This window comes from Polypterus senegalus, chromosome 4, assembly GCF_016835505.1.
Source record: "Polypterus senegalus isolate Bchr_013 chromosome 4, ASM1683550v1, whole genome shotgun sequence".
NCBI lineage: Eukaryota > Metazoa > Chordata > Cladistia > Polypteriformes > Polypteridae > Polypterus > Polypterus senegalus.
This window is the reverse complement of record NC_053157.1, coordinates 99,311,120-99,338,086: the sequence shown is the minus strand read 5'-3', so window position 1 is coordinate 99,338,086 and position 26,967 is coordinate 99,311,120. Positions and strand designations below refer to the sequence as shown.

General features: G+C 39.4%; 1 protein-coding gene across 2 annotated transcripts in view; it reads left to right on the top strand.

Annotated features, from left to right (window-relative positions):
• The window catches only part of hgsnat (heparan-alpha-glucosaminide N-acetyltransferase), a 376,297-nt gene that overhangs the window by 183,681 nt on the left and 165,649 nt on the right, over nt 1–26,967 (top strand). For both annotated transcript variants that reach the window (XM_039751089.1, XM_039751090.1), the window contains exons 7-8: nt 15,964–16,070; nt 24,852–24,928. In XM_039751089.1, the coding sequence (XP_039607023.1) occupies nt 15,964–16,070; nt 24,852–24,928 (184 nt within the window). The remainder of the gene's footprint in view (nt 1–15,963; nt 16,071–24,851; nt 24,929–26,967) is intronic.

The window sequence follows — 26,967 nt, the reverse complement described above, 5'->3', positions numbered from 1 at the left end:
GCAGTGCATCCTTCCTTTGTACTTTTGTGTCTATCTTGATGATTTGGGTAACTGAATGTTGTTGTAACTTTCAAACTATGTACAGTCATTAAGAACAGTGCATTTTACTAAGGCTCTGAGTCTTTTTCCCTGACCATCAGAATGTTAAGTTTCCAAGGGCCGTCCAGTGTAATGTGGTCTTCTTTGAAGTGAGCTAGTGTTTGACACAGGGCTCAGGAAACTGCTCAAGTGATTTGCCTGCTCTGCTTATTCTGATTAAATCCTCCAAGGTTGAGACATTGAGTTGGTTTCAAACTTTTGGTTTTATTGTGTACTGTACTGAAAGTACATGTTCTTACTAATCTGCTGAAATAGGCAAAACACGAACGATCTCAACAAGATCTAGAATAATGTGGAAATCTGTGCAATAAAGCTCTTTTGTCATAAAGTTGTTATAATACTTGTCTGAGAATTGGCCTTTTATCACAGTTTTTAGCAGTGTCCATTTCGCTTGTACAGCCTTGACATCACATGCATTCTTTAACAAGACTTCTTGGTACCATTTAATTAAAGTGTCAGTCTTATTTTCTTCAAATATTGTTAAATCATCTGGTCATGAATCATGATAGGAGATTTATAAGCAATAAATGATCTCAGACCCATATTAGCTTCCTTGCTGTGATTATCTATCATATTTTCAAATTGGCTTTCCAGTTCCTTGACTGTAACTTCCATTGTTTTTTTTTTTTTTGCATTTTTACCACTCTGCTGCAGCTGGGGATATGTGTCCCTTCGAATTGATAGGACAAAAGGGCACAGTGGAGAAAAAAGTGACAAAAGATTTCCTAGATTCTTTTAAATATGTTTAGCTTAATTTTAGCTGTGCAGTGTTCATTTTGTAAACAGATCTGCCGTGATCAACTGTGCATGTTACATACAGGAAAAAGAGTTTTATAGGATAGTAATACCTGTTGTGAAAATGAGACCCTCCCCTAATTTAAAGGGGTGCTCATGACAGGCAAGAGATTTTTTTTTAATAGAATTTAAACTTAAAACTCACTTTTACATGGATTTAATCACTCATATGACAGAGGTGACATTTGAGTTCCTCAACAAAGAATTTCCTGTTGAAATGTTGTTTTTTTTCTTTCTCTAGAATAAAACTACTTAAATGTTTAAGAGAAAGGCTCCATGTATGGTGTGAAAGTGGGTTAGTACGTTTATTCTAAAAATTTGTCATTAAAATGCCTTTGTACAAAGTTCTTCAGTCTCAAATAATGAATTATTAATTCTAATCATTACTATTATTAATTATTATTTGTAAACTAACAACGTGGCATTTATCAGTACCATTTTAACACTAGAATCCATGGAGCCTATGAAAAACGTCTTAATCCCAGGCCACTTTAAATTCCTTTGCACCACCTCATCAGCGTCTTTGTCTTGCAAATGTGTCGATCATCACTGGCAGCAAGCAGCCTGCTCACTCATCCCATCACGGAAACAGCTGAAGTTAACTCAGATGCTGAAGGTTATCTCGCAGTGAAGTGTTTGTAATTGTATAGCGTAAATGATACATTGTTATTTGGATACATACACTTCATGTGTGTTCCATGTCTACAACAATCTGGGTAAATGTAGGATGACAGGAAATGTGAGGCAAGAAATGCTGAACACATAACTAAAACATAAATTTCTTCTTCTTACTGTAATGACAAAATGCTTGACTTGAAGTGTATAATGTGTGAAGATTGAAGTCCAAATATCAAATAAACACTTCCACAAAAGGTATAACAAAACAAGTGTGCTTTTTTTTTTTCAAGAACATACCCAAAGAAAAAAAAAATTCAATTTACATGTTGCTGCTAATGAGTTAAAACCGAAGCCCAAATATCAGTCGATGTGTTTGTTTGGCTGTTGCAGAGGTAAGAACTGCTGTCATGTAATCGAGAGGTTGTGAGTTTGAGACCAGGTTATTCCCATTATGAGTAGTGAGCTGCTGTTATATAATAAAAGCATACATTTCATTTCAGATTGTAACACCTGGTGTAAATTTTTGCTACCTGTAAAAGATATTGCTAAAGGGATATAAGCAGACACACAAACGCTGGTGAATCATTTCTTCTTGGTATCTTGTTGTCACTTGAATTTTTTTTATTCAGTTTTATTCTTGAATAAAAGTTGCGTTTTACCTTTGCGAAAGTGTTTATTTTATATTCCAGTACCCCTTGAATGACATCAAATCTGTCTCGGCTTCTCTCGCTCATGCACACACACATCTATGCATGAAAACATCATTATTTAAACATGAGTTGCATTTGAACATGGTGGTTTTTGTTCTGATCTTGAACATGACTGAGAGAATGAAACTGAATAAAAAAACTTTTACAATTTACACTGGACATTATAGACTGAAATCAAATGTATGTTTTTATTATATGATATTAATAATAATAGGAACTCACTACTTAGAAAGGGGAGAATCTGGGCTCCGTCTTGCAGCCTCTTAATTTGGATGCAGCAGTTCCTCCTCTGCACCAGCTTAGCAGACATGTATGTTTTGTGTAGATTGACTTGGGTATTTTACTCATTGACAGCATCATGTACCGTATATCTTCCAATAGTAGCCCCGGCGTTTATTCAAAAAATTATTCAGACGGCCCAGTATTTAAAAGAGACTGGCGGTTGTTGGAGACCGGCTATTATTCGCCTCACAGACGGAATGGTGATGGGTAAACAGGGTTCATTTGGCAGTAAAATACGGTATGGTACCGTATTTACGGTCACAAAATGTAGGCAACAACACCGGATGAACATTTCAGGATTTAATGAAATTATCAGTACAGCAGTACGGTCTTATTAAAGCAGTATACGGTACTACCGTAAGCATGCAAAACAGGTATGGTAGACGTCAACTTTCTTGCCAATGATGCCTCCAGCACTGGCCTGCACCAGTCCGAATTTCGCACGAAAGCGCTCATCAGCCCCCTGTGGAACATAAGGAAATGCAATAAGCTACAAACATTATATAACAAACTATACATTACGACATGAAACTGGATAAGATACAATAAAGTACAGTACTTACCATCTACTCGTCGTCTGAATAGGTAATGATTGCTTGATTATTTGTGAGTTCTTCTTCATCTTCCTCTTCTTGTGATGGCAATACAGGTACTCCCATTGCTTGTTGTAGCGCAGTAATCAGTTTTGCACTCTCAGCATGGCATGGCTGGCCCTCCTTAAAGCAGTGGATAAGATGGTCTTCTGATCCATCGCATGTATTGATGATTCCACAATCCTTGAAGGATTTTCTTATCATTTCTGGGGTGATTTCTTGCCAAGCTGATATTATCCACGTTACTAACAAATGTAGTGCCGGCGCTTTCAAATTTCCGCCAGCTGTAAACCCCTTATCTTCTTCCCCTGCCATCCAATTATCGTACAACTCTTGAAGCCTGTCTTTGAGGGGCATGTTCCAAACAACATCAGCAGGTTGGACGTACTTGGTGCAACCACCAGGGATAACTGCCGTTGACATTTTATATTTCTTCAGCTCTTGTTTCGTTTCCTCACTGATGTGACAGCAGTAAACATCCCAGACAAGAAGTCTCTTTCGGAAACAGAAAACACCGCAAACTTTCTGCAACCACATTATTGTTAATTCCTGATTCATCCATCCGTTTGTTGAGGTCGCTACCACAGATTCTTGGACATCCTGTAGTCTTGCCACTTCTCATTTTGCGCCCCGAAATACAATAAACCGCTTCAATTTTGTGCCATCTGCTTTCGCTGCCAATGTGACAGTGAAATGAGATTTCTCGTTAGCAGAAATTTTTAATGTAACACTCCTATTGCCAGTTGGTTCAACTGTTGTTGAACCAGGCATGTAGAACCAAGCAGATGTCTCGTCCATTCCAATGATTTCACCGTCCTTAACTCCATCTGCAGTTCTCTGATTGGCAACCCACATCACAAAAGAGACAAGCTTGTCAATAACTTGCTCTGGATCCTTCTGCGCCAGCGATGTCTTCCGACGGAGCGATAAATGATGGCGTTTCATAAATTTGTCAAGCCAGCCAGCACAGGCTACAAACGTTTCTTTTCCTTTTGCAGCATCATCAATCTCCGTATCAAAAATCCTCTTCGCTTTCGTGCAGATCATTTTCCTGGAGACACGCGCACCTTTCAGTCTTTGTTCAATAATCCATGTTAACACCAGTTCATCTAATTCTTCGCTCACTTTCTTAGCTCCTCCACCAGGCAATTGTTTACTTCCGGTGTTCTGATGATTTGTCCTGCTTTGTCGAAGTATCCTACCGTAGTTTATTGTAAGTCGTAACATTACCCTTATAACGTTATACCATGTCATCATTTAACATGTTGTATTTAGAAGTCGTCTATCAAATTTATGGAAATGTTAACATTTCTCAATTTATTATATATGCATCATTTAATGCCCGAAAGAGACACAGCCTGATGCAAAGATTTCACCAGACAGTCATTACTCGTGCATAGATACAAGGGCTTGTACAAGATTAAAAGTCACACATGCAAAATATACAACTTATAAAATGTTGACAATAAATACCTGTGCAGTAAACTGTAATAAATGCATTAATGTAGTAAGGCTAAGTGGTGTAATTTTGATCTGCGCATGCGTAGTATCAGTGAGTAGATCATTTCGATGGGTAGGATGTTTCGTTAGAACACCGGCACCTTTTTCTGCCGCCGTTTTCTCAATTTCAGTCATCTGCTTGCGCCATTCTCGGATACGTTTTGGATCCATCCCAAAATGTTATGCAGCTCCTTTGCCTGAACGTTCTTTTGCGTATGTTACCGCACGGAGTTTGAATGCTAAATCAAATGACCGTTTCCTTCCCATCGCTCACACTACAAACACGGGCCACAAGAACACAGTGACACGAACAGACACCCGCACAACCCTTCCAAAGGCAAAAGTGTTAGTGGAGGTAAAGGTTAACAGGTCACTGAGAAAGAGGACGCAGAGTTTTTCACGTGATCATGTACTGTCTGTCCGGCCACAATACAGCCCCTTCTTCCCTGGTCAAAGGAGAGGATTAACGTGTCGAAGATGGCATTTTCATGTTCTTCCCGCCACCTCTGCCCACCCTGTGGGGTTATGATTGATGTGGAGACGAAAGGGCAAAATGTACACAAAGAAATGTCTTTTTGACTTTCTTGATAACATCCGACGACAAAACATTTTTGACACGAAAAGGTACTTACTGTATGATTCACTGCAGGAGGGCGGTAGCCCAGGTGGTATGAAAAGAGGAATAGCGTACGAAAAAGGCAGTGGGTTATTGGAGATCGGTGTTTACTACAGACCGGACTTAAAGGAGACCGGCGACTATTTGTCGCGACATCTCTTCAAACCCGGCGTTTATTGGAAACGGGCGTCAATAAGAAGCCGGCCACTACTAGAAGATATACGGTAAATTGAATGATTTTCTTTTTCTTTGGTTTTAATCTTAAAATAATTGCACTTATTTTGTTTTACATTTTGTGAAAGTGTTTATTTGATATTTGGACTTTAGTCTTCACACATTATACACTTCATGTCAACATTTTGTCATTATTACAGCAAGAAGAAAAATTTTCTGTTTTAGTTATGTGTTCAACATTTCTTGCCTTGCTTTTCCTGTCATCCTACATTTACCCAGATTGTTGTAGACATGGAATACACATGAAATATATGTATTCCAAATAAAAATATATTTATTATTAAACCTATACAATTTCAAACACCTCACTGCCAGATAAAGACACTTCACTGTCTGAGTTGACTTCAGCTGCCTTGGTTGGAGGATGAGTGAGCAGGCTGCCAATGGTGATCGACACATTTGCTAGACAAAGACGCTGATGAGTAGGTGCGAAGGAATTTAAGGTGGCCCGGGATTAAGACTTTTTTCATAGGCTTCATGGATTCTACTGTTAAAATGTTACTGATTAAATGCCACTTTGTTAGTTTACAAATAAGTAAATAAAAATAGTAATAATTATAATTAATAATTCATTATTTGACACTGAAGAATTTTGTACAAAGACATTTTAATGACAAATCTTTAGAATAAATGTACTAACCCACTTTCACGCCATACATGGGGCCTTTGTCTTAAGCATTTAGGTAGCTTTTTCCTAGAGAGAGAAAAAAAAACTTTTCTACAGGAAATGCTTTGTTGTTGAACTCAAATGTCACCTCTGTCATATGAGTGATTAAATCCATTTGAAATAAACAGTTTTAAGTTTAAATTCCATTAAAAAAATTCTCTTGCCTGTCATGAGCACCCCTTTAAATTAGGGGAGGATCTCATTTTCACAACAGGTGTAATCACTATCCTATAAAACTCTTTTTCCTGTATGTAACATGCACAGTTGATCACGACAGATCTGTTTAGAAAATGAACACTGGACAGCTAAAATTCTTCAAAATGAATTGTAAAAGGTTTTAGAAATTCTTCTGTATCACTTTTATGTTTACTGTGGCCTTCTATCCCATCCACTGGCATACACCTTGCTGCCAGATAAAGAGACTTCACCGTCTGAGTTGACTTCATCTGTCTTGGTGGGGAGATGAGTGAGCAGGCTGCCAATGGCGATCGACATATTTGCAAGACAAAGATGCTGATGAGGAGGTGCAAAGACATTTAAGGTTACCCGTGATTATGAATTTTTTCATAGGTTTTAGGGATTCTAGTGTTAACAAAGTTTACAGTCTGCCGTCAATCACAGAGCACTCTGGTAAAACTATAATAACCTGTAATATTCACTTGCAACCTTAAAATATAGACTTAATGAGGAAACAACAGGCAGGAGGCTTCATGTACCTGTTTACTGACAGACAGAATAGCATTTTGCATGAAGCATGTGTTAAATCAAAAAAGAGACAGCATGCAAAGATGCTTTAACACAGATCAGTGACAATCGCACATTAGTTTGCCTGCACCAAATCAGAAGGGACAATAAATTCCATGATGTGCAGATGAATTTCAAATGTTTTGTGTGTCTTGTTTGGATTTTGATGACCTATTGCGTCTTATTAAATCCTTCAGTCATCATTCTGTGTAAGCAACATCTCTTTGAAATTCAACATTTGGAGTATATGGCTTCCACATCAGCTATACTGTGTACTTAAAAATATTATTGTGTGTGTGTATTCAAGACTAACGTAATTTTCACCACGTGTCCCTTGCACCCAGTGTGGGCACATGAATTGTATAAACCAGGTTTTAGTGGAATGCTGCTCAAGGATATACAAGGGGAAACCGGGGGAACACATACTGACACATATATGTTAAAGGCACATCCATGAAACAATTTGAAAAAGAAAAAAAAAAAGACCTTTTGCATCTGTTACAATATAATTAGTGTAAAGTTTCAATGATTTCATTCAGCATTAGCAAACTAAGTAGAAATAATTACCAAAGCCTGATTTTAGTCACATTTCTGTCCAATTTAGTCACAGTCTCAAGCCCCGTTTACCCAGTTCTCTATGACAGAATGCTTATTCTCTAATGGTAACCTGTTGTTTTACCGTATTAGTAGCATTTCTTTTTAATTCCTTACATTTTTCTTATTGCATGGCCCCTTAAGTCCAACTTGCATAAAATGTGGTCAGAAGCATTATTTCTTCTATAGCTTGCTACACTTTTCTTCCAACAGTTTAAACCTGGTCTTAATTCTGCCAACTCCGCTGCGCTCCCCTACCAGCTATAGTAAGGTTGTCAAGATACATAACTACTGCTTGCTACACGTTAATCCTGTCATTTAAACCTAGTTTCAATTCTGCCAAATTAAAACAACATCAGTGGAGCCATGGGGCTCCATTTATTAGTTGGCAGCTACATTTATTCTGACTAGTCTCTCCTTAGCTAGCATTGGAGCAAGTGGCACAGTATGAGACTGTATCCCATCCTTATCGAAAGTTGCGTCCAGCAGGGGTGCATGATTCCTGGTATGTGTTCATTTTTAAAAATGCAACTCATAACTTGAACCTGTACATACTGTATACTTCTCCAGTAACCATGAAATATTAAGGCAAGGGAAATTAAGTACTGTATAAAAGAAAGGATATTCATTTGATTTACTTATAAATGCAGCTTTTGCTTCTAATATACGCTGCAGTGTAATCTTTAAACATATAAAAACAGCCGAAGAGAAACCATTATAACAGTGCAACCATTCATTTCTTCAGTTGTTAACAACCCCCACAGATGTTACGTTCAGTAACATGCAGGAGGCATTGTTCTTGGCCCAGAGTATATGTCAGACCTGTGCTGCGGGCTTCTGCCGTGAGAGGCCTTAAATACCCACACATTTAGCATATTCAGTGAGCTATTTGTGATCAATATCAGATATGGATAGCTACCAACTGAGCTATTTGCATATATATTAGGCTCTGTATGACCCCAATATAGTACCTTCTTCTGTCTTCTGCACACAGTGTACCTGTACCAATTACTAACCTCCATTTACAGCCCTTGCTATATTTAGATAGATGGTAGATAGATAGATAGATAGATAGATAGATACTTTATTAATCCCAAGGGGAAACTCACATAATCCAGCAGCAGTATACTGATACAAAGAAACAATATTAAATTAAATAGTAATAAAAATGAAAAAAAAAATGAAAAAAATTAAAATAAAATTAATGTTAGCATTTACTCCCCCGGGTGGAATTGAAGAGTCGCATAGTGTGGGGGAGGAACGATCTCTCAGTCTGTCAGTGGAGCAGGACAGTGACAAAAGTCTGTCACTGAAGCTACTCCTCTGTCTGGAGATGACACTGTTAAGTGGATGCAGTGGATTATTCATGATTGACAGGAGTTTGCTTAGTGCCCGTCTCTGCCACAGATGTTAAACTGTCCAACTTTAATCCTACAATAGAGCCTGCCTTCTTAACAAGTTTGTCCAGGCACGAGGCGTCTTTCATCTTTATGCTGCCACCCCAGCACACCACGCGTAGAAGAGGGCACTCGCCACAACCGTCTGGTAGAACATCTGCAGCATCTTACTGCAGATGTTGAAGGATGCCAACCTTCTCAGAAAGTATAGTCTGCTCTGACCTTTCTTACATAGAGCATCAGTATTGGCAGTCCAGTCCAATTTGTCATCCAGCTGCACTCCCAGATATTTAAAGGTCTGCACCCTCTGCACACAGTCACCTCTGATGATCACAGGGTCCATGAGGGGCCTAGGCCTCCTAAAATCCACCACCAGCTCCTTGGTCTTGTTGGTGTTAAGGTGTAAGTGGTTTGAGTCGCACCATTTAACAAAGTCTTTGATTAACTTTCTGTACTCCTCCTCCTGCCCACACCTGATGCAGCCCACAATAGCAGTGTCATCAGCGAACTTTTGCACGTGGCAGGACTCGAGTCATATTGGAAGTCTGATGTATATAGATTGAACAGGACCGGAGAAAGTACAGTCCCTCGGCGCCCTGTATTGCTGAACACAATGTCAGACCTGCAGTTCCCAAGAGCACATATTGAGGTCTGTCTGTAAGATAGTCCACAATCCATGCCACCAGGTGTGAGTCTACTCCCATCTCAGTCAGCTTGTCTCAAGGAGCAGAGGTTGGATGGTGTTGAAGGCGCTAGAGAAGTCCAAAACATAATTCTTACAGCACCACTGCCTCTGTCCAGGTGGGAGAGGGATCGTGTAGCATATAGATGATGGCATCCTCCGCTCCCACCTTCTCCTGGTATGCGAACTGCAGAGGGTCGAGGGCGTGCGGACCTGTGGCCTCAGGTGGTGAAGCAGCAGCTGCTCCATGGTCTTCATCAGATGTGACGTCAGAGCAACAGGCCGGAAATCATTCAGCTCACTAGGACGTGATACCTTTGGGACAGGGTGATACAAGATGTTTTCCAAAGCCTTGGGACTCTCCCTGTTCCAGGCTCAGGTTGAAGATGCGCTGTAGAGGACTCCCCAGTTCCAAGCACATGCCTTCAGCAGTCATGGCGATACACCATCTGGACCCGCTGCTTTGCTGGCACAAAGTCTTTTCAGCTCTCTGCTCACATGGGCTGCTGTAATTGTGGGTGGGGATGTCTCACCTATGCTGGTATCAGCAGAAGGATGGTTGGAGGATGCAGTACTCGAGGTGAGAGTGGGTTACTGTGATCAAACCTATTAAAGAAGTTGTTCATTTGGTTTGCTCTCTCCACGTCTGTCTCGATGGCGGCACCCGCCGAGCTGCAGCCAGTGATAATCTTCATCCCATCCCACACTTCCTTCATGCTGTTGTTCTGCAACTTCTGCTCCAGCTTTCTCCTGTACTGCTCTTCTGCCGCCCTGAGCTGGACTCGAGTTCCTTCTGCGCTTGAGCTCATGCTGATCACCACCTTTAAAAGCCCTTTTCTTCTGGTTCAAAAGGCCCTTGATGTCACTTGTAACCCATGGCTTGTTGTTAGCATAGCAGCATACTGTTCTTACTGGAACTACAATGTCCATACAGAAGTTGATGTAATCAGTTGTGCATTCAACAGCCTCTTCAATGTTCTCACTATGTGACCCAAGCAATATATCCCAGTCTGTAGTTCCAAAGCAGTCTCTCAGAGCCTGCTCTGCCTCAGGGGACCACTTCCTGAATGAGCGTGTAGTTGTAGGTAGCGCCCTCACTCTTGGTTTGTATTGAGGCTGAAGCAGAACCAGGTTATGATCTGCTTTCCCAAGCGCAGGCAGCGGGGTGGCGCTGTATGCGTCTTTAACGCTTGCATACAGTAGGTCATAGTCCTGTTTCCCGAGTGTTACAATCCACATACTGGGAGAAGGCAGGTAATGTTTTGTCCAGCGTTACATGGTTAAAGTCTCCAGCGATTAGCACAAGTGCCTCAGGGTGCTGCGTTTGTAACTTAGCAACTGCGGAATGGATGATGTCACTCGCCATCTCGCGTCGCTTGAGGGGATGTAAACAATAACAGCAATCACGTGTCCAAACTCTCTGGGCAAGTAATAGGGGCACAGACTTACGGCCAACAGTTCGATGTCCCTGCAGCAAGTGGAGATTTTAACGTTTACATGTCCTGAGTTGCACCACTTTGTATTGACATAGAGAGCGAGTCCTCCTCCTTTCTTCTTTCCGCAGGTACTTGCGTCTCTGTCCGCTCTAACTGTGCTAAACCCTGGTAGCTCCACGTTAGCATCTGGGATGGGAGACGTTAGCCACGTTTCACTAAAACACAGCAAGCTGCATTCTCTGTAGGTTCTGACATTTTTCACCAGCACAGCCAGTGCGTCGATCTTATTTGGTAGTGAGTTTACATTTCCCAGGATCACAGAAGGCACCGACGGTTTATAACGCCATTTTCTCTCAAGTTGTCTCGATTTAATCTTATCTTTTATCTTTGCACCGGCTCCGCTGCCCCGATATCGTCTTCTTACCTCGTCAGGTAAATAAGGAACCACACCGGCATAAGCATTTCTTCTCAGTGCTTTAAGCTGACTACTTGAATAGGCGATTCTCGGAGTGTAACAATCCATGTCAAACAGTAAAATAGTAAAAAGTGTCCAGGGAGCAATTCCACATAAAAGAAAGTGGTAGAAGTGATCAGTGAAATAGTGAAATAGAGATTAAAAGGTAAAAAGATAAAGTCATATATGGAGCTGCTGGAAAGGCTGCCACTCGGATGCGGCGCCGGAAGTTAAGTACTATATATATTTGTTGCAGTTGCCTGTGAAGATTTTTTTCTGCTTTCTTTATTTAACTGCATGTATGTTAATGTAATTAGTCTCACAAATCACAATAATTACTAAATAGTTAGTTATGTTTCATTCCTGGTTACAGGTACAGGGATTGATGTTTGTAAATGTTAACTGTACTTCTCTTGTTGTTTCAGAGGGTCATAATTTGTTTTTTTTTCTTTTCAATATTTAAACATTATTGACTCCACAAGTAGATTGTAGCACTTTGCAACCGTTTCCAGTCGTACACATGATATTTCTCATAGTAGGTTTTTGGTTATTATTATTTATAAATTTGTTTTATTTATAAATAATAAGGAAAGGACCAGTTTTCACATGCAGTGCCATTGTAAGAAACAAGATTAGATTACAAATCATGCTTAACCTAACAACAACAGTTTCTGAGGCAAATAAGTACATGCCATAATTGTGAAAAAATAGCTGATTTCATAAATGCTATACATGTTATTTCAAAATAATGTATTCTATGTTTTTCTCTTTTTTAGTTTGCTTTGTGACAAATTCTTTCCTTTTCTGTTTGAATGCTGCAAAATATTTCGCTTTTTTATTTATTCTTTTATTAGAAGGTGAAGTCAGTGCTGCAATTGGAATGTATTTAGCAGCCTATTTAATTTTTTTTCCTCTTAGAAATGGTTGGACAGGTGGGGGGAAAGTAGAAACCAAATCTTGACTCTTTGGATTGTGCATGTGAGATTTTTTTTTATTCCACACATTTTGAAATTGATTATAATAATTAGGTTACAGAACAATAGCAGGTTTTTTTTTGTACATATGCTGAAAGATGTGATTTTAAACAGTTACTTATGTGTATTAGTAGTTATGTTAATTATTTTTGTATATGGTGATCATTATCTTGTGAAGCTACAAAAACTTTTTACTTAAAACTTCCATTCTGAAATTCTGGTGCTTTGTAATAAACCACTCATGTAGGCTCTTCAGTAAGGCCTAAATAACTTTTGCATCTTTCTGTCTTTATATCCAAGTTTTACTACTAGTGAAGTCTTTGCTTTTCATTTTTTTCTGTTCTTGAGTCTGAGATTAAGTTTTTACATTTTTTTCCCCCATTTGTTTCTTAAATTTACTTAAGTTTGTTTACAGAAAGTTGTTCAAATCTATCGAGAAAGCTTGCTCCATCACAGGGCTAACACTGAATACACTGGAAGCTTTTGTGGAAAGAGGATGGTAGTCAAAGCTGGATACCATCATAAAAATTCCCCTTCCTGACAACACTCTCTTAGAGCACTTTTAGCCACTGGCTTATTATACCACTTTGTACTAAGAAGTGCCTCTGGAGATCCTTGCTGGCCTCTTCCATCAGGCAATTCAGTGCTTCCTCCTGACATCCCAAACTAAATGCTTAAGTTCTTTTTAAATTTTCTTTACAATGTTGCACAAAGTGGACAATGCCCATTGTGCTATGCTTTAGTAGCACCTCAGGCCTGTAAGTTAACAGATTTATCAGACATCCAGGTGTGAACACTCCCACTTGCATTCAAAAGTGACTGAACTGCGGTTTGTACTTGGATCTGCCTGTACTTCATCTGAAAACAAAGGTGTAAATCATATATTGACCTGACATCTCTCTAGAGGCCATCTGCAGACTTCTTGAGCCAGAAGGTGTGAAATTGACTTGAGTATGAAGAAAGGCCTAGAATTCAAGGATTGACAACTTTTATGGACTGAAGAACTCGCCTATTAAGTGACACTGTTTTTGTAACTGGAAAGGACATTAAATCCAGTCAGGAAAAAGTATATATTCCATTAAAATTCTCTGCACCAGATAAGTGAGTTTATAGAGTTGAGAGCTGATATCCAGTTTGTCAAGCTTAATAGTTCGCCAGTCTGAAGGCTGAGAAGCAGCCATCACTTCAAGAGGGGAACTTCAGCAAATACAACTGTTGTGCCAGAAGGAGTAATGCTGTTTTCTGTGAAGTTGCAGATGATCCAACTAAGGGCTTAACTGAGCAAAGTACTGCACACTATAAATAAAGAATCATGCAGCAGAGAGAGAGATCACACCAACGCAAGAAGAATCCTCCATTAGAACCTGGTGCAACAACAGCAACAACTTTATACAATATCAGGCGTCACTTTTAAAGACTTAAAATAGTATCATAAAACTATTTATCTCATGCCTGAAGAAGGAGCCTTAGCTGCCTCAAAAGCTTGCTTATTGTAATCTTACTTAGCCAATAAAAAGTGTCCCTTTGCTTAACTTGTCATCTTTGCCAAGATAAATTAGAACTCTAAATAACCAGTAAACAGCCAGCATCTCTATGTTACAGTATATGTTTGTCTAGTCTGTATGTGTCCTTTCTTATATACCAGTAAACCCTGATTCTCTAAAGAATTGCAAATCCAAGAATTGCAATCACTTTCTGTTCCCTCCAATCTTTGAAGGTATGAAAAATGGAGGTTGGGAGTGTCCTGGGAATGTTTTCCTTTAATTAAATAAATATATTTTTATTAAAATTAACCAATTTATTAAAACTAAAATTGAAATGTAATTGTTATATCATTTAAGTCCAAAATGTCTTTGAGTTGCTGCACTTATAAGTAAAACAAATATTGGAGTGCAAAGGTTTAAATGAAGTAAATTTGAAACAAAAGATTCATAAAATGGTAAATTCAAAATTTCCTTATAAACAACATTTTTGGTAAAGATGGTTTCCTGTCCTTGAATTAGCTCTCCCTGGTATGGAGTAGTTAAAACATTCACTTTAGCGTCGCACGAACACCGGACTCTTGAAAAGGCAACATAAAGTTGTCCATGTCCAAATACAGGCTCAGATAGGTAAATCCCTACTTTGTCCATGGTTTGTCCTTGGGATTTGTTGATCGTCATGATAAATGCAGCCTTAATGACTCACACCTGGTGGCATGGATTGTGGACTATCTTACAGACAGACCTCAATATGTGCGTCTTGGGAACTGCAGGTCTGACATTGTGTTCAGCAATACAGGGGCACCGCAGGGGACTGTACTTTCTCCAGTCCTGTTCAATCTATATAGTGTATACTTTATACACTGTTCTGCTCCACTGACAGACTGAGGAGATCGTTCCTCCCCCCCACTATGCGACTCTTCAATTCCACCCGGGGGAGTATTTTTATTTTTATTTTTTTCATTTTTTCATTTTTATTACTATTTAATATTGTTTCTTTGTATTTGTATACTGCTGCTGGATTATGTGAATTTCCCCTTGGGATTAATAAAGTATCTATCTATCTATCTAATGGGAAATTGGCTTTGTTTAAGTTTAAAATTTAATTTTGTCACAACTTTAAGGTTAGGATTGTGTTATGGTAATCCGGCCAGGCTAATAGTGTTTAAATATTTTAATGGAAAATTAAGATGCTCAGCTTCGTGTTCAGAATCAACACTGTCAGTACTTTGAAAGACGTGGCTTTCTCCAGGAAGCAATCCAATCACTTGGTTATTTATCTGGTCAACGTCAATAGGTTGTATATGCGGCGGTGTGCGCGTTTGCGTTTGGGTGTTGGTTGCATTGTGCACGGCTTGCTTCTGGCCTCTGATCTCTGCTTGGAGATCTAAATTACCAAACGAAGGTTGTATGTGCGGTGGTGTTTGCATTCACATTCGGGAGGCGTTTGTATTGTGTATTGTTTGCTTCTGGCCTCTGCCATTTGGGCATATATACAAACATTACTAAACGAAGGTTGTATGTGCGGTGGTTTACGCGTATGCGTTCGGGCGGCGGTTGTATTGTGACCTGAAGTTTAGTTTACAGGTTGTGTTGTGTTGTTTGGGCGCCACCTACTGACTCTGGGTAGCCGCTGGGTTTGACTCTGGGTAGCCGCTGGGTTTGACTCTGGGAAGCCGCTGGGTTTAATTCTGGGGCGCTGTGCGCATGCGCTTTCAGTGCTGCTGGTCTCTGGCATCCGTGCATATATACAACCTTCGTTTAGTAATATAGATCAACATATACAATGTAGTTATCTTATTTCTTTTATCCTTGTGTTTATGAATAAATTGTATTATTCTGTTTCTTATAACGAGCGTCCTTCAGTTACCTTGACATATGGTAAATCTAAAGGCCAGAGGTCTGCCTCCTGCAACAGAGAAAGGTAGGTTAATTTGCTGATGCTGAATTATCTGATTAATTACCAGTACTGTCAAAGCAAAACTAATAACTAATTTTGTTTCTGCCACTGAATGCATCTAAATTTCCCTGTGAGTTGTAATGAAGTTTATCTAATCTAGTGTTTTTTTTTGTGTTTTTTTTGGTAGGAGCTTGGATCCCCAAATCAGCCCTCTGAGCTCACTGGCCATGGCTTGGCTTCTTTACCTGTTCCTAGGAGAAGTGTGAGACTCAGATCTTTGGACACATTTCGTGGGTAAAAAAGCATTTGTTTAGACTTTCCTACTGTTAGTGTTAAATTGCCATTTTTTAAATTTATATTCATTATTGTAAAAGCTAGCCCAGCCACAGACAGACATGACACCACAATGTCCACCACACACACGTTTATTATACTATTTACAATTTTGCACTCAGTCCTTGGTTCTTTGGGCCGCTTTCACTCCTACCTTTCAAGCTCCGTCCTCTTCCACCCGATTCTGGCTCCTCGAATGGAGTGAGGCGGTCCCTTTTATAACACCCCAGATGTGCTGAAGGTGCCTCCCCAGTGTGGCGGAAGTGCTGCCCTTACACCTAGAAGCACACCGGGCCAACACCATCCCTGGTCTGTCAGCACTTCCTGTTGTACCAGAAGCGCTGTCGCCCAGAAACTAAGGACCATCCAGGTGCTCAGGGAAGACAATTGCTGCTCTCCCAGTCCCTCCTTCCTCCAGGTGTCCCAGTGGGGCAGGGTTCCTGGCTGTCTATCACATTATATAATCAGTCAGTCATTATCCAACCCACTATATCCTAACACAGGGTCACGGTGGTCTGCTGGAGCCAATCCCAGCAAACACATGGCAGAAGGCAGGAAAAAATCCCCGGGCAGGTTGCCAGCCCACCACAGGCATTATGTAATCACTTGGGAAAATCTAAAACTACTCAAAACATGGTAAATAATATAACTGTCAAATACATCACCATCACACCCACCCCGTGTTATTTTAGTACCCTTGTATATGAATAAGCAAGTTTGGATAATGAGTAAATGAAGCATAGCTCACATACTTGTGTTATTCAGTGAACATTTTGGATAGCTCAACACACTGATTTCCCCAGAAAAGAGGGGCTGTCCTTATCACAGATTGGTTTTCGTACTTCAGCCTCAAAGAAAAATGCAAGAGTGTTTACAGTTATTTAAAGTAAAAGACACACTTTGAAGACTGTAATGCTCTGGGTAGGTGACAGGAAGGTACCCTAACCCCTGAAGGTGCAAGTATTAATATGTTGATGCTGCATGGTGAGTTGATTTGTGTGTTTGGTATTAAAGAGAATTTATGTGGGTTTGTGTATTTATAGTATCTATGATTTCTTTTTAGAAAGTTACCACTGTTAACCCATCAAATTAAGGTTGGGTCTAATATTTTACTTTAAAATGTATAGGATTGGGTACTTGGACTTGTTGTTATGTTGTGTAATATAAAAACATACTCATTATAATGCGTAGAATAATTGTCTGTTTATACTGTAAATATGTTGACAGTATTATATAAATAAATATTATATATATAATGGCACGTGTATATTACACAGACAAAAAAAAAATAAATCAGATCTGACTGCATAGCTTTCCTTGTTTCTGCCCAATCTTATGAATGAGAATTTCCATTATTTTTTTTTCCCCCCCAAAGAAATAAGCATCTTAGGAAATTGTGTTCCTGCTCTGGATTTTGAGTATTATTGTAAGGATTTGTGTTTGTATGTGGTTGTGTAGTCAGCTTAAACATACAGAGAAGCCTGCTAAAATTAACATGTAAGCAGAACATTCAATTTCAGAGATTTAGCAAAGAACCTAAAACTTTTCCTTGTTATAAAGGAATTAGTTGACAATTAGTACTTGTTTGATGGATGTTCACATGTTAAACATTTTAGTAATGATGCTTTTTCTATCAAGGCCTGCAAAAATTGGTTTGGTCAATCTTAGTGCTGAACAGATCATGAAGGGGCACCCGTGAGTTTGTGGGATTTTAGCTAAGTGTCACCTTATCATGATTAACACCACATTTAGGTGGAGAGAGGAGCTTTAGTTACTAGGTGATAGATCTGCTCATATATGCTGAGGAAACCTTTTTACCAGTTTTTCACAAAGAAACTCATCTTTGTAGTTCTTAAGGAAGTCACTTCAGTTAGGGTTTGGTTTCAAGTGTGCACCATAGGTTTCAGTTTGCAGCACTTCACCTGAAATGACATTCTAATCCATCATGCCAAAGAAACAAGGGAAGTGCTAGCCTCATCCCAAATATTACTTGCGTACAAAACATGTCTCATAAGGGCTCATTTATACTTCACGCTCAGTACGCGTCCGCATCATGGCTGCCACGCGTTCCCAGCGTTCATTTCACGCGTCCTCTGAGCAGGTCCTCAGAAATTAACGCGACGCGTGCTCGAGTTGCAGTACCAGCAAAAGTCGGGGCGAGTGTGCTAAAAGTCGGAACGTGGCGCCAGAGTCTCTGTTTACTATCTACATGTGACAGCAAGCCTCTATGGAGATCCTTCGGGGATTGATGTGCGCACTTTGCTGTTTGATGAATGGCTCAAATACAGAGCTATACATTATGTAGCTGATGTGAAGTTGCAAAAAAAAAATAGACGGCACAAAAGATGGTATGTGAGACTTTTAAAATGTATCGTGTCATTTATATATGTCTTTATGTTTTAATTTTTGCAACTTAACAACAGCAACATAATGTATAGCGTGTTATTTGAGCCACTGAGAAAAAAATAAAGGACACGGTGAAAACGTGTATTTTGTGATTAAAGTGGAAATTTCGGCTTTAATCTCGAAATTTCCACTTTAACCTCATAGTTTATCATTAAACCAGACGGTCGTAAACGTCATCCCAGTTTTTAATTGCTACGAGCTTCTTGGACCTGACAGCAGGTAAAGTAAAACAATAAAAAATAGATGGCACAAAAGACGGTACAGTATGTGAGACTTTTAAAATGTATCGTGTCATTACGATTGGGAATATGTGACGCTTAAATATAAAAGCACCACGAATGCATCTGTATGTCGGCATTTTGCTTCAGCAGCGGAAAGCAGCAATAGATCGCCAAACAGAACAAATTAAATGTATGATATTCCAACTCTCTGCACATTTAGAATCTTTAGATTTATACTTGATATCACTTTCATGATGAAATGCTTTAAAATGTGTATGTTACATTTTACATATAATTTTGTTTAAATAATGAATACTGTTAATAAATACACACATGGGGGAATAATTACACACATGGGGGTGTCACGGTGGCGGAGCGATAGCACTGCTGTGTCGCAGGGAGTTATGTTGCTGGTATTTCCTGCTTGTATTCCACACTGTGCTCCGGTTTCCTTCCAAAGGTATGCAAATTTGGGGATTTGGTGCTGCTAAAATGACGCTAGTGTATGTGTGTGCTTGTATTCACCTTGCGATGAGCTGAGGCCTCGTCAAGGGACTGTTTCTCACTCGTGCCCAATGCTTCCTGGAATGGACACATACATCCCTGGATTTATGGATTTAATCAATAAACATTCTTATCAGAGATATTGTGGTAAGGTGTTATCAGAATTTAATAGGTGTTTTAGACAATTCACAACACAGAGAAGCCGAATATGTTCTCACCGCGATAATATCTCGCACTGCCACCTGGTGGATTCCTCCAGATTTACGTAAAGTACGCGTGCAAGTATAAACACTACAACGCTTGCGTAGCAGGAGCGTCCGCTGCAGCATGCGATGCGTCGTGTGAAGTATAACTCCAGCCTAACTGGGATTTCTATACACATGTCATCCCATTTTACTGTTTTTTAATCTATTCAACTTTATCCAATAGTATGTTATGAACTTGGCTTAGAATATTTCTGGTTTGGAGATGCTGGAGTCTATTCTTGCAGTATCATATATAAGGTAAAAACCATCTCTAGACAAAACCCCAGTCTACTGTAAAGCACAGTTTGACACTCACCCATACATATTTATACCTGACCAATATAGAACTGCTAGTCCATCAAATAGGCACATATTGACTTGTAAAAGGAAAATTGTAGTACTTATAGAAAACCGTTGCCGACATTAGGGAAATGTGTAGACAACGCACCCAGTTTTCTGTAACTTTGAAACAGTAAATTTAAAAAGAACAGGATATCCTTAGAACAGTGTAAAGTTTAGCTTTTTTTTTTTTTTTGGAGAAACCATTTTGAGCGTGTTTCTGTATTCTAGATGTTTGTAACTTGTTTAATTCTGGCCTCTCCGCTAAATTTATATGGTGCATATCTTTTTTTTTAAATTCAGTTATATAAACACTTCACAATGTCTTAGTGTAGGGTGATTTGAGGACCTTAGGTTGGATGTACTAGCCTATCTTGAGTTTGCACTTTATAGCTCTCAGGTTGATGGAATACTTCTAGTGAAATGTAATGGCATAGTAAATTGTGAACAGAGATGCAGAGTAAGAGTAGGTATAATGTGATCCTCCTCTGTACGTAAAGTATCAGCATAAATCTAGTGTCATGTTTCATTATATTGCACTTCTTTGAGTGCTTCCAGTAATAATTAGCTAGACAATATAGGATGGTGGTCTGTAGGATGACATTGGACATCAAGAAGACGAGGAGAGTGAGGGCAGAGCCAAAGATCATATGATGGAAGTTGAAAAAGGAAGACTGCAAGATGGAGTTCAGGGAGGAGGTAAAACAGGCACTAGGTGGCAGTGAAGAGTTACTACAAAGCTTGGCAGCTGCAGAAGTGGTAAGGGAGACAACTAGAAGGATGCTTGGTGTGACATCTTGTAACAATTCGTCCTGCTCGCTAACAAGAGCCGATTGCTACCGCTAATCTGTCCTAGGTAAAAACGGCAGATAAAAGGATAGGTCAATATCACACCCCAATCAATTTCCTGCATACCGTTTATTCTACACGGTTCAGTCCCTTAACTCTTTTAGGGCGGATGTCGACTTTTGTCGACAGGAGGAGTTGAGGGCGCATGTCGACTAAAGTCGACATCCAGGGATAGAGGGTGATAATCAGCTGTTAATGGCGACAAATCTCACAGTCACGTCACAGGCATTCCCTCTGTGCTTGGAGGAATGCTAGACTCGTTGACTCGGCAACTAATCCTTGCGTGTGCGTGAGTTGCAAAATGTAAACAATAGCAAGATGGCATCGACATGTGACAAGGGAGCGAAGTGAGTGCAGAAAAGAAAACACTCGGCAGACAATGTTTTGCGCATTATCGCGGAGTCCGACTCTGACTTTTCAGAATCTGATTTTATTGACAGTGATCAGGAGATTGATTAAGAGAGTGAGAGGCGGGCATCAGCTGATCAAACACCAGCCGATGCCGCGCCAGTGGATCTGCTGCCAGTTCAGCGCTTTCGCGCAGCCGATGCATCTACGGCAAGGTAAAGGTTCACGTGGGATAAATCCACAGACATTGATCCGTTGAGAGCCGATCTGGCTCCAGGACTTCACAAGACGGCATGGCTTGCTGTTGGACATGACAGATCACCAGCTGCTGTACTTCAGGCTGCTCCCTCCTAATGCTGCTTTTCAGCTACTGTCCGACGAGATAAACAGGTAGGCAGAGAAATTTTTTGAATCGCGGGCTGCGTTTGCATCGAATTCTCGTTTTTCAAAGTGTAAACCCACAACAAAAGACGAGATGAAGCGTGCTATGGTGTTACAAATAGGGATGGGACAGAACTGGTGATATAACTTCAGGGAGCATTGGTCCAAACGTGCTTTGTCCCCTGGTGGCTTTGGACAGGTTATGCAGCATGGTGATAGGTACGTTCAGAAGATGAAAAGAGGTGACAATATGGTTTTCATGCGGGCAGAAAACTTGGTGGCAGTGGAATGGCACTTGGCAAAATGGTGACTTGTCTCTCTACAGCACACACTAACAATATATGTAAGAAAGTGCAGCAACAGACAATTGAAAAGTAGGCACCAAAGCAACACGTATTGTCAGCAGTGCAATGTGGCAATGACTGAAATTGGCTTCTTTGAGCGAGATCAGACTTTGCAGGACTTTGCTGTGTAAAATGTATGTGATAGGTATGTGAAATTATAAAGTATGCAGGCTCATACAACATGCAAGACAGTAACATTTGTCAAAACTAAATATTTTTTGTTGATTTGATATGTTAAACAATTGCTTTGTGTTCTTTTTTAAAAAATGTTAGTTTTTGGAAAAATATTCAAGAAACAAAAAAAAAAATTAGCCCTAAAAGAGTTAATACCAATACATTTATAGCCCACAAAAAACCAATAGTCAATATCTATCATCACGTAATGAATATATTACATAAAATGAAAAAAGAATACAATCCCTTACACATGCACACCCCTCCACTCTAAATAACCCTTATATTGTAGCGCCACAAATATATACATATATATTCACAATAACAATATTCCCTTCCCAATTCCCCATCCAGATATGGTAAATAAATCCACAGTTGTCCACAATTCTGCCCCGCTAATGCCGGCAGGCAAAACGAGGAGTTCTGACAATTGTGGACTCCTAGCTGTATCACCTCTTCGTCATAAAAGACATACAGTCAGTCTTACGCCATGACACAATACTATACGTCCTTTGAAAATAGCTCACCCAAGTCCGTAGGAATTAGCGGAATGTTCAATTCCCCAATAAAAAGAATCACTTCCACCTTCTGAGAGGACTGTAGGAGCTCCTGGACTTCTTACATGGGCCGTGCAGTAGCTGATCTGCTTTTTTACCCTCTGATTCACCTTTTTCTTTTTTTCTCCTATTCTCTTTTCTGTTTTTAAAACGGTGCGCTTTATGCAAATGACTCCCCAAAAGAAAACAGTAAAACCGGAAGTTCCACCTCTGGGGCACCGCTGTCAATCTCTGAATGCAAGAATCATCCCCACAACACCCGATCAACAGCAGAAAACACATATTTATGTGGCAGCGCTACAGTCTGAACAGAGGAAGGAGGACAAAGAAAACTGGTGGTGAAATGGGCAAGTACAGGATAGAATAGAGAGGAAGAGGTTAGTGAAGAAATGGGATAGTCGGAGAGATGAAGCAAGTAGACAGGAGTACAAAGAGATAAGGCTTAAGGTGAAGAGAGAAGTGGCAAAGGCTAAAGAAAAGGCATATGATGAGTTGTATGACAGGTTGGACACTAAGGAACCAGAAAAGCACCTTGGTTGATTGGCTAGATAGAGGGACTGAGCCGGGAAAGATTAGAAGCAGGTTATTGTTCTAAAAGATAATGATGGAAACATACTCACAACTCACAAGAGTGAGTTGATGATAGAAGGACTTTGAAAGAGTGATGAATGAAGAGAATGAGAGAGAGAGAGGATAATGTGGAGATACTGAACCAGGAAGTGCAACAGATTAGCAAGGAGAAAGTAAGGAGAGCTATGAAGAATGGGAAAGCTGTTGGTCCAGATGACATACCAGTTGCTCTGAGGGTGTTGATGGAAAAATTTAGAGAAGGACAGAAGGAATTACATTGTGTCTTTGTAGATCTAAAGAAAGCATATGACAGGGCGCCTAGAGAGGATTTGTGGTATTGTATGAGGAAGTCAAGAGTGGCAGAGAAGTGTGACAGTGGTGAAGTGTATGGTAGGAGTGATGAATGCATTTAAGATGGAGGTGGGATTGCATCAGAGATCAGCTCTGAGCCCTTTCTTGTTTGCAGTGGTGTTGGACAGGTTGACAGAGGAGATTAGACAGGAGTTCCATTGAAATGGTGTTTACATATGACGTTGTGATCTGTAACGAATAAGAAACAGTTTGAGGAGACCCTGGAGAGGTATAGATATGGTCTAGAGAGGAGAGGACTGAAGGTCAGTTAGGACTGAAACAGAATTAATATGGTGAAGATGCTGGGAGTAGAGTTGATTGAAGGTGAATGAATTTATATATTTGGGATCAGCAGTTCAGAGTAACAGGGAATTGTGGAAGGGAGGTGAAGAAGACAGTGCAGGTAGACTAGAGCGGTTGGTGAAGAATGACAAGAGTTATTTGTGACAGACAGGTACCAGCAAGAGTGAAAGGGAAGGTCTACAAGATGACCAAAAGACAAGAGACAGTGCTGGAGGTGGCAGAGGTAAAGATGTTTAAGTTTGCATTGGGTGTGACACAAAGGACAGGATTAAGAGCAAGAAGATTAGAGCGTCAGCTCAGGTTGGACGAAGTCAGAGAGGCGAGATTGCGTTGGTTTGAATATGTGCAGAGGAGAAATGCTGGGTATACTGGGAGAAGGATGCTAGGAATGGAGTTGCCAGGCAAGAGGATAAGGGCGAAGGCCTAAGAGGAGGTTTATGGATGTGTTGAGAGAGGACATGCAGGTGGCGGGTGTGACAGAGCGAGATGCAGAGTACAGGAAGATATGAAAACACATGATCTGCTGTGGCAGGCAGCAGCCGGAAAAAAAAGTAGTGATTTGCTAGTAGAATTTGTTAGTATATCAATTTTCCATTAGTTGATTTTTTGTCTGACAACAATTACATGAGAATTTATTTTTTACTGCTTTACATTAATTCTGATTAACTGTCTCAATTAATTAAGTTTATTGTGATGGTGCATATTACACAGAAATTCTTACGACAGTTGACCAGAGTTGGTAGTGTGACAATAAATACATTCAACAGCAGCCAATGAATAAAACAACAAAATCAAATCAGTGATCTTTTCAAAATATTTTGATAGTGTTTTATTTTTCAGTGTTCTTAAGCTAGTAGTCAGTGTTTTTACTGTTTTTGCTGGTCAAATTCAAGATGAGCAGAGACGGTCTTTGACAGAAACTTGGACAAGGCTGTAACTCTGACTGTAGTACTACTTCATTATGTCTACTTGCAAGCATCCATGGTTAATTAAATAAAGCAAAATTTGAAGTAGATAGGCAACCCTTTTAAGAGACATTCAACTTCAGCTTCTTAGAGCTCTGAAGATCTAGAACATTAATTGATATGTAGGATGGATGCATCTTGATCTTTGTGTGTGTTTGTTAATTTTATTTATTTTTCTTTTAAAGGCTTTCCCTTATCATAATGGTGTTTGTTAATTATGGTGGAGGAAAATATTGGTTTTTTAAACATGAAAGTTGGAATGGTAAGTTGTTTTGCAACATTATTTGATGTTTTAGTTGTATACATTTTTAAAATGTGCTAATTTTCTTAAATAGTGAATGCTTGGGTTAAATGTAAGCAAAACTAGGTTTGTACAGTAGCTGGCATTGTTTGCCTATTAGAATTAGTGGGTGGGCCACTCAGTGATCCATAGGTGGTGACTGTGAGGCAGAGACATTGTGGCATCCGTACTTGTAGTAAATGTAATTGTCTAAAACATTATTCAGCGAACATCTATGGTGTTTTGTTTACTTTCATGAGATGCTCCTGTTTTTATTCTTCGGTTCCTCGTCAGCTGAAAGCCAAAATGACCCTCACCTCATTATGCTACACATGTGACATGAAATGTGACTGAGAGTCAGTATGAAAACTCTGAAACAATCTTATCATTTGTTCCATGCTGTGATTTACATAAAGTAGCTGCTCCAAAGACTGAGGAGAGACAAGATTTTAACAACACTTTTTAAATGTGGCATTATTCTGGAGTAATGTGTATTTGTTTCAAAATATAAAGCAGAACAAGTTAAATAACTGATATTTTTTTTCTTTAACCTCACCAAAGTAACAAATTACAAATTTTCAGAAAGAGTTTAATACATTATAACATTTTTTAAAGAGTTGTCATGAGCATTGTATGGTTTATTTGTTAATGCACTTCCTTTTTACAGAGACTTGCTGTTTCATGAATTTGATTTAGTGTAAATTGTAACAGTAAAATACAGTACAGAAAAATTAAAAAGTTCAAAGTTTGAACAATTGTGTAGTCTGAATGGTGCTCTGCTCCAGTCCATTTGTATAATAAGACACTGTAAAATGAGGTGCTTTTTGAAGTTTGCAAATAGTATGTAATTCTTTACTGTTGATACCTTAAAATACAGAAATACTGTAACCGACTGAAATGGGTCTTAGTTCTAACTCCAAATTGTTTTTAACAAAGAGCAGTAATTCAATCAATGTTGTTTCATACCATTATCATAAACAAAGTTTTTCAACAAGACTTACAAAGATGAGGCATTGCATACTCCATTATGGTCACTGATTGGTTTAACATTGTCAAATCACACACACGACAAGCCGCTATTGAAAGTATTATTGTTTTGAGCAGTGTTCCCTAAACACTCACTTCAGTTGTTTTGGTTTGTTTTGCTTTTTACAAGCTTACTTTCATTTGTTTAAATATGGAGTTGCAGGTGTAGTGGTCTGATGAGATGGTGAGTACAGTTACTGACAATACACAACATAGCTTTCAAGTTTTTACCCCTTACAGTAACAAGGAAAGGTATGTAAACCCTTTGGAATGGCTGTTTTTTCTGCATTAAAAATAAAATGAAACTTAGATAAGGATCATATCACACATATAGACAAATACAATATGCGTAAGTACATAACACACAAACGATTCTTTATTGTCTTTAATGAACACGCCTATCATCATTTACAATATGCTGTGGATAAAGTAGGTGAACCCTTGGATTTAATAACTTGTCAAACCTCCTTTGACAGCAAATACATTTATCAAGCACTTCTGGTAGCTGTGGATCAGACCTGAACAATGTTAAAATGTTCCTCCTTACACAATTGCTTCATCTTGGACATATTTTTAGGATGCCTGGTGTGTTTGGCTGTCTCGAAGTCATTCTACAACATCTCTGTTGTGTTAACGTCTACATCAATAGATTTTTATTTTGAAGCCACTCTGTGTCAGATTTATTTTGATGTTAAGATGTCCTGCTGCATCACCTAACGTGTGAGCTTCAGCTGGTAGACAGTCACCCTGAAATTATATTGTAGAATATCTTGATAAATTTCAAAATTAATTTTTCCCTTGGTGATGGAAAGCTGTCCAGGCCCTGAGGCAGCAAAACGGCCCCAAACAATGATGTATCGTCCACTGTACTTTACCATTGGGATGTTGTTTTCATGTAGTGCCCTTTTTATGGCATACTAGCTGCATATTTTCCGGGAATGGGGAGGACTTGAACCTTAATTTAATCAGTCCACAAAACATTTTCCTAATAGCAT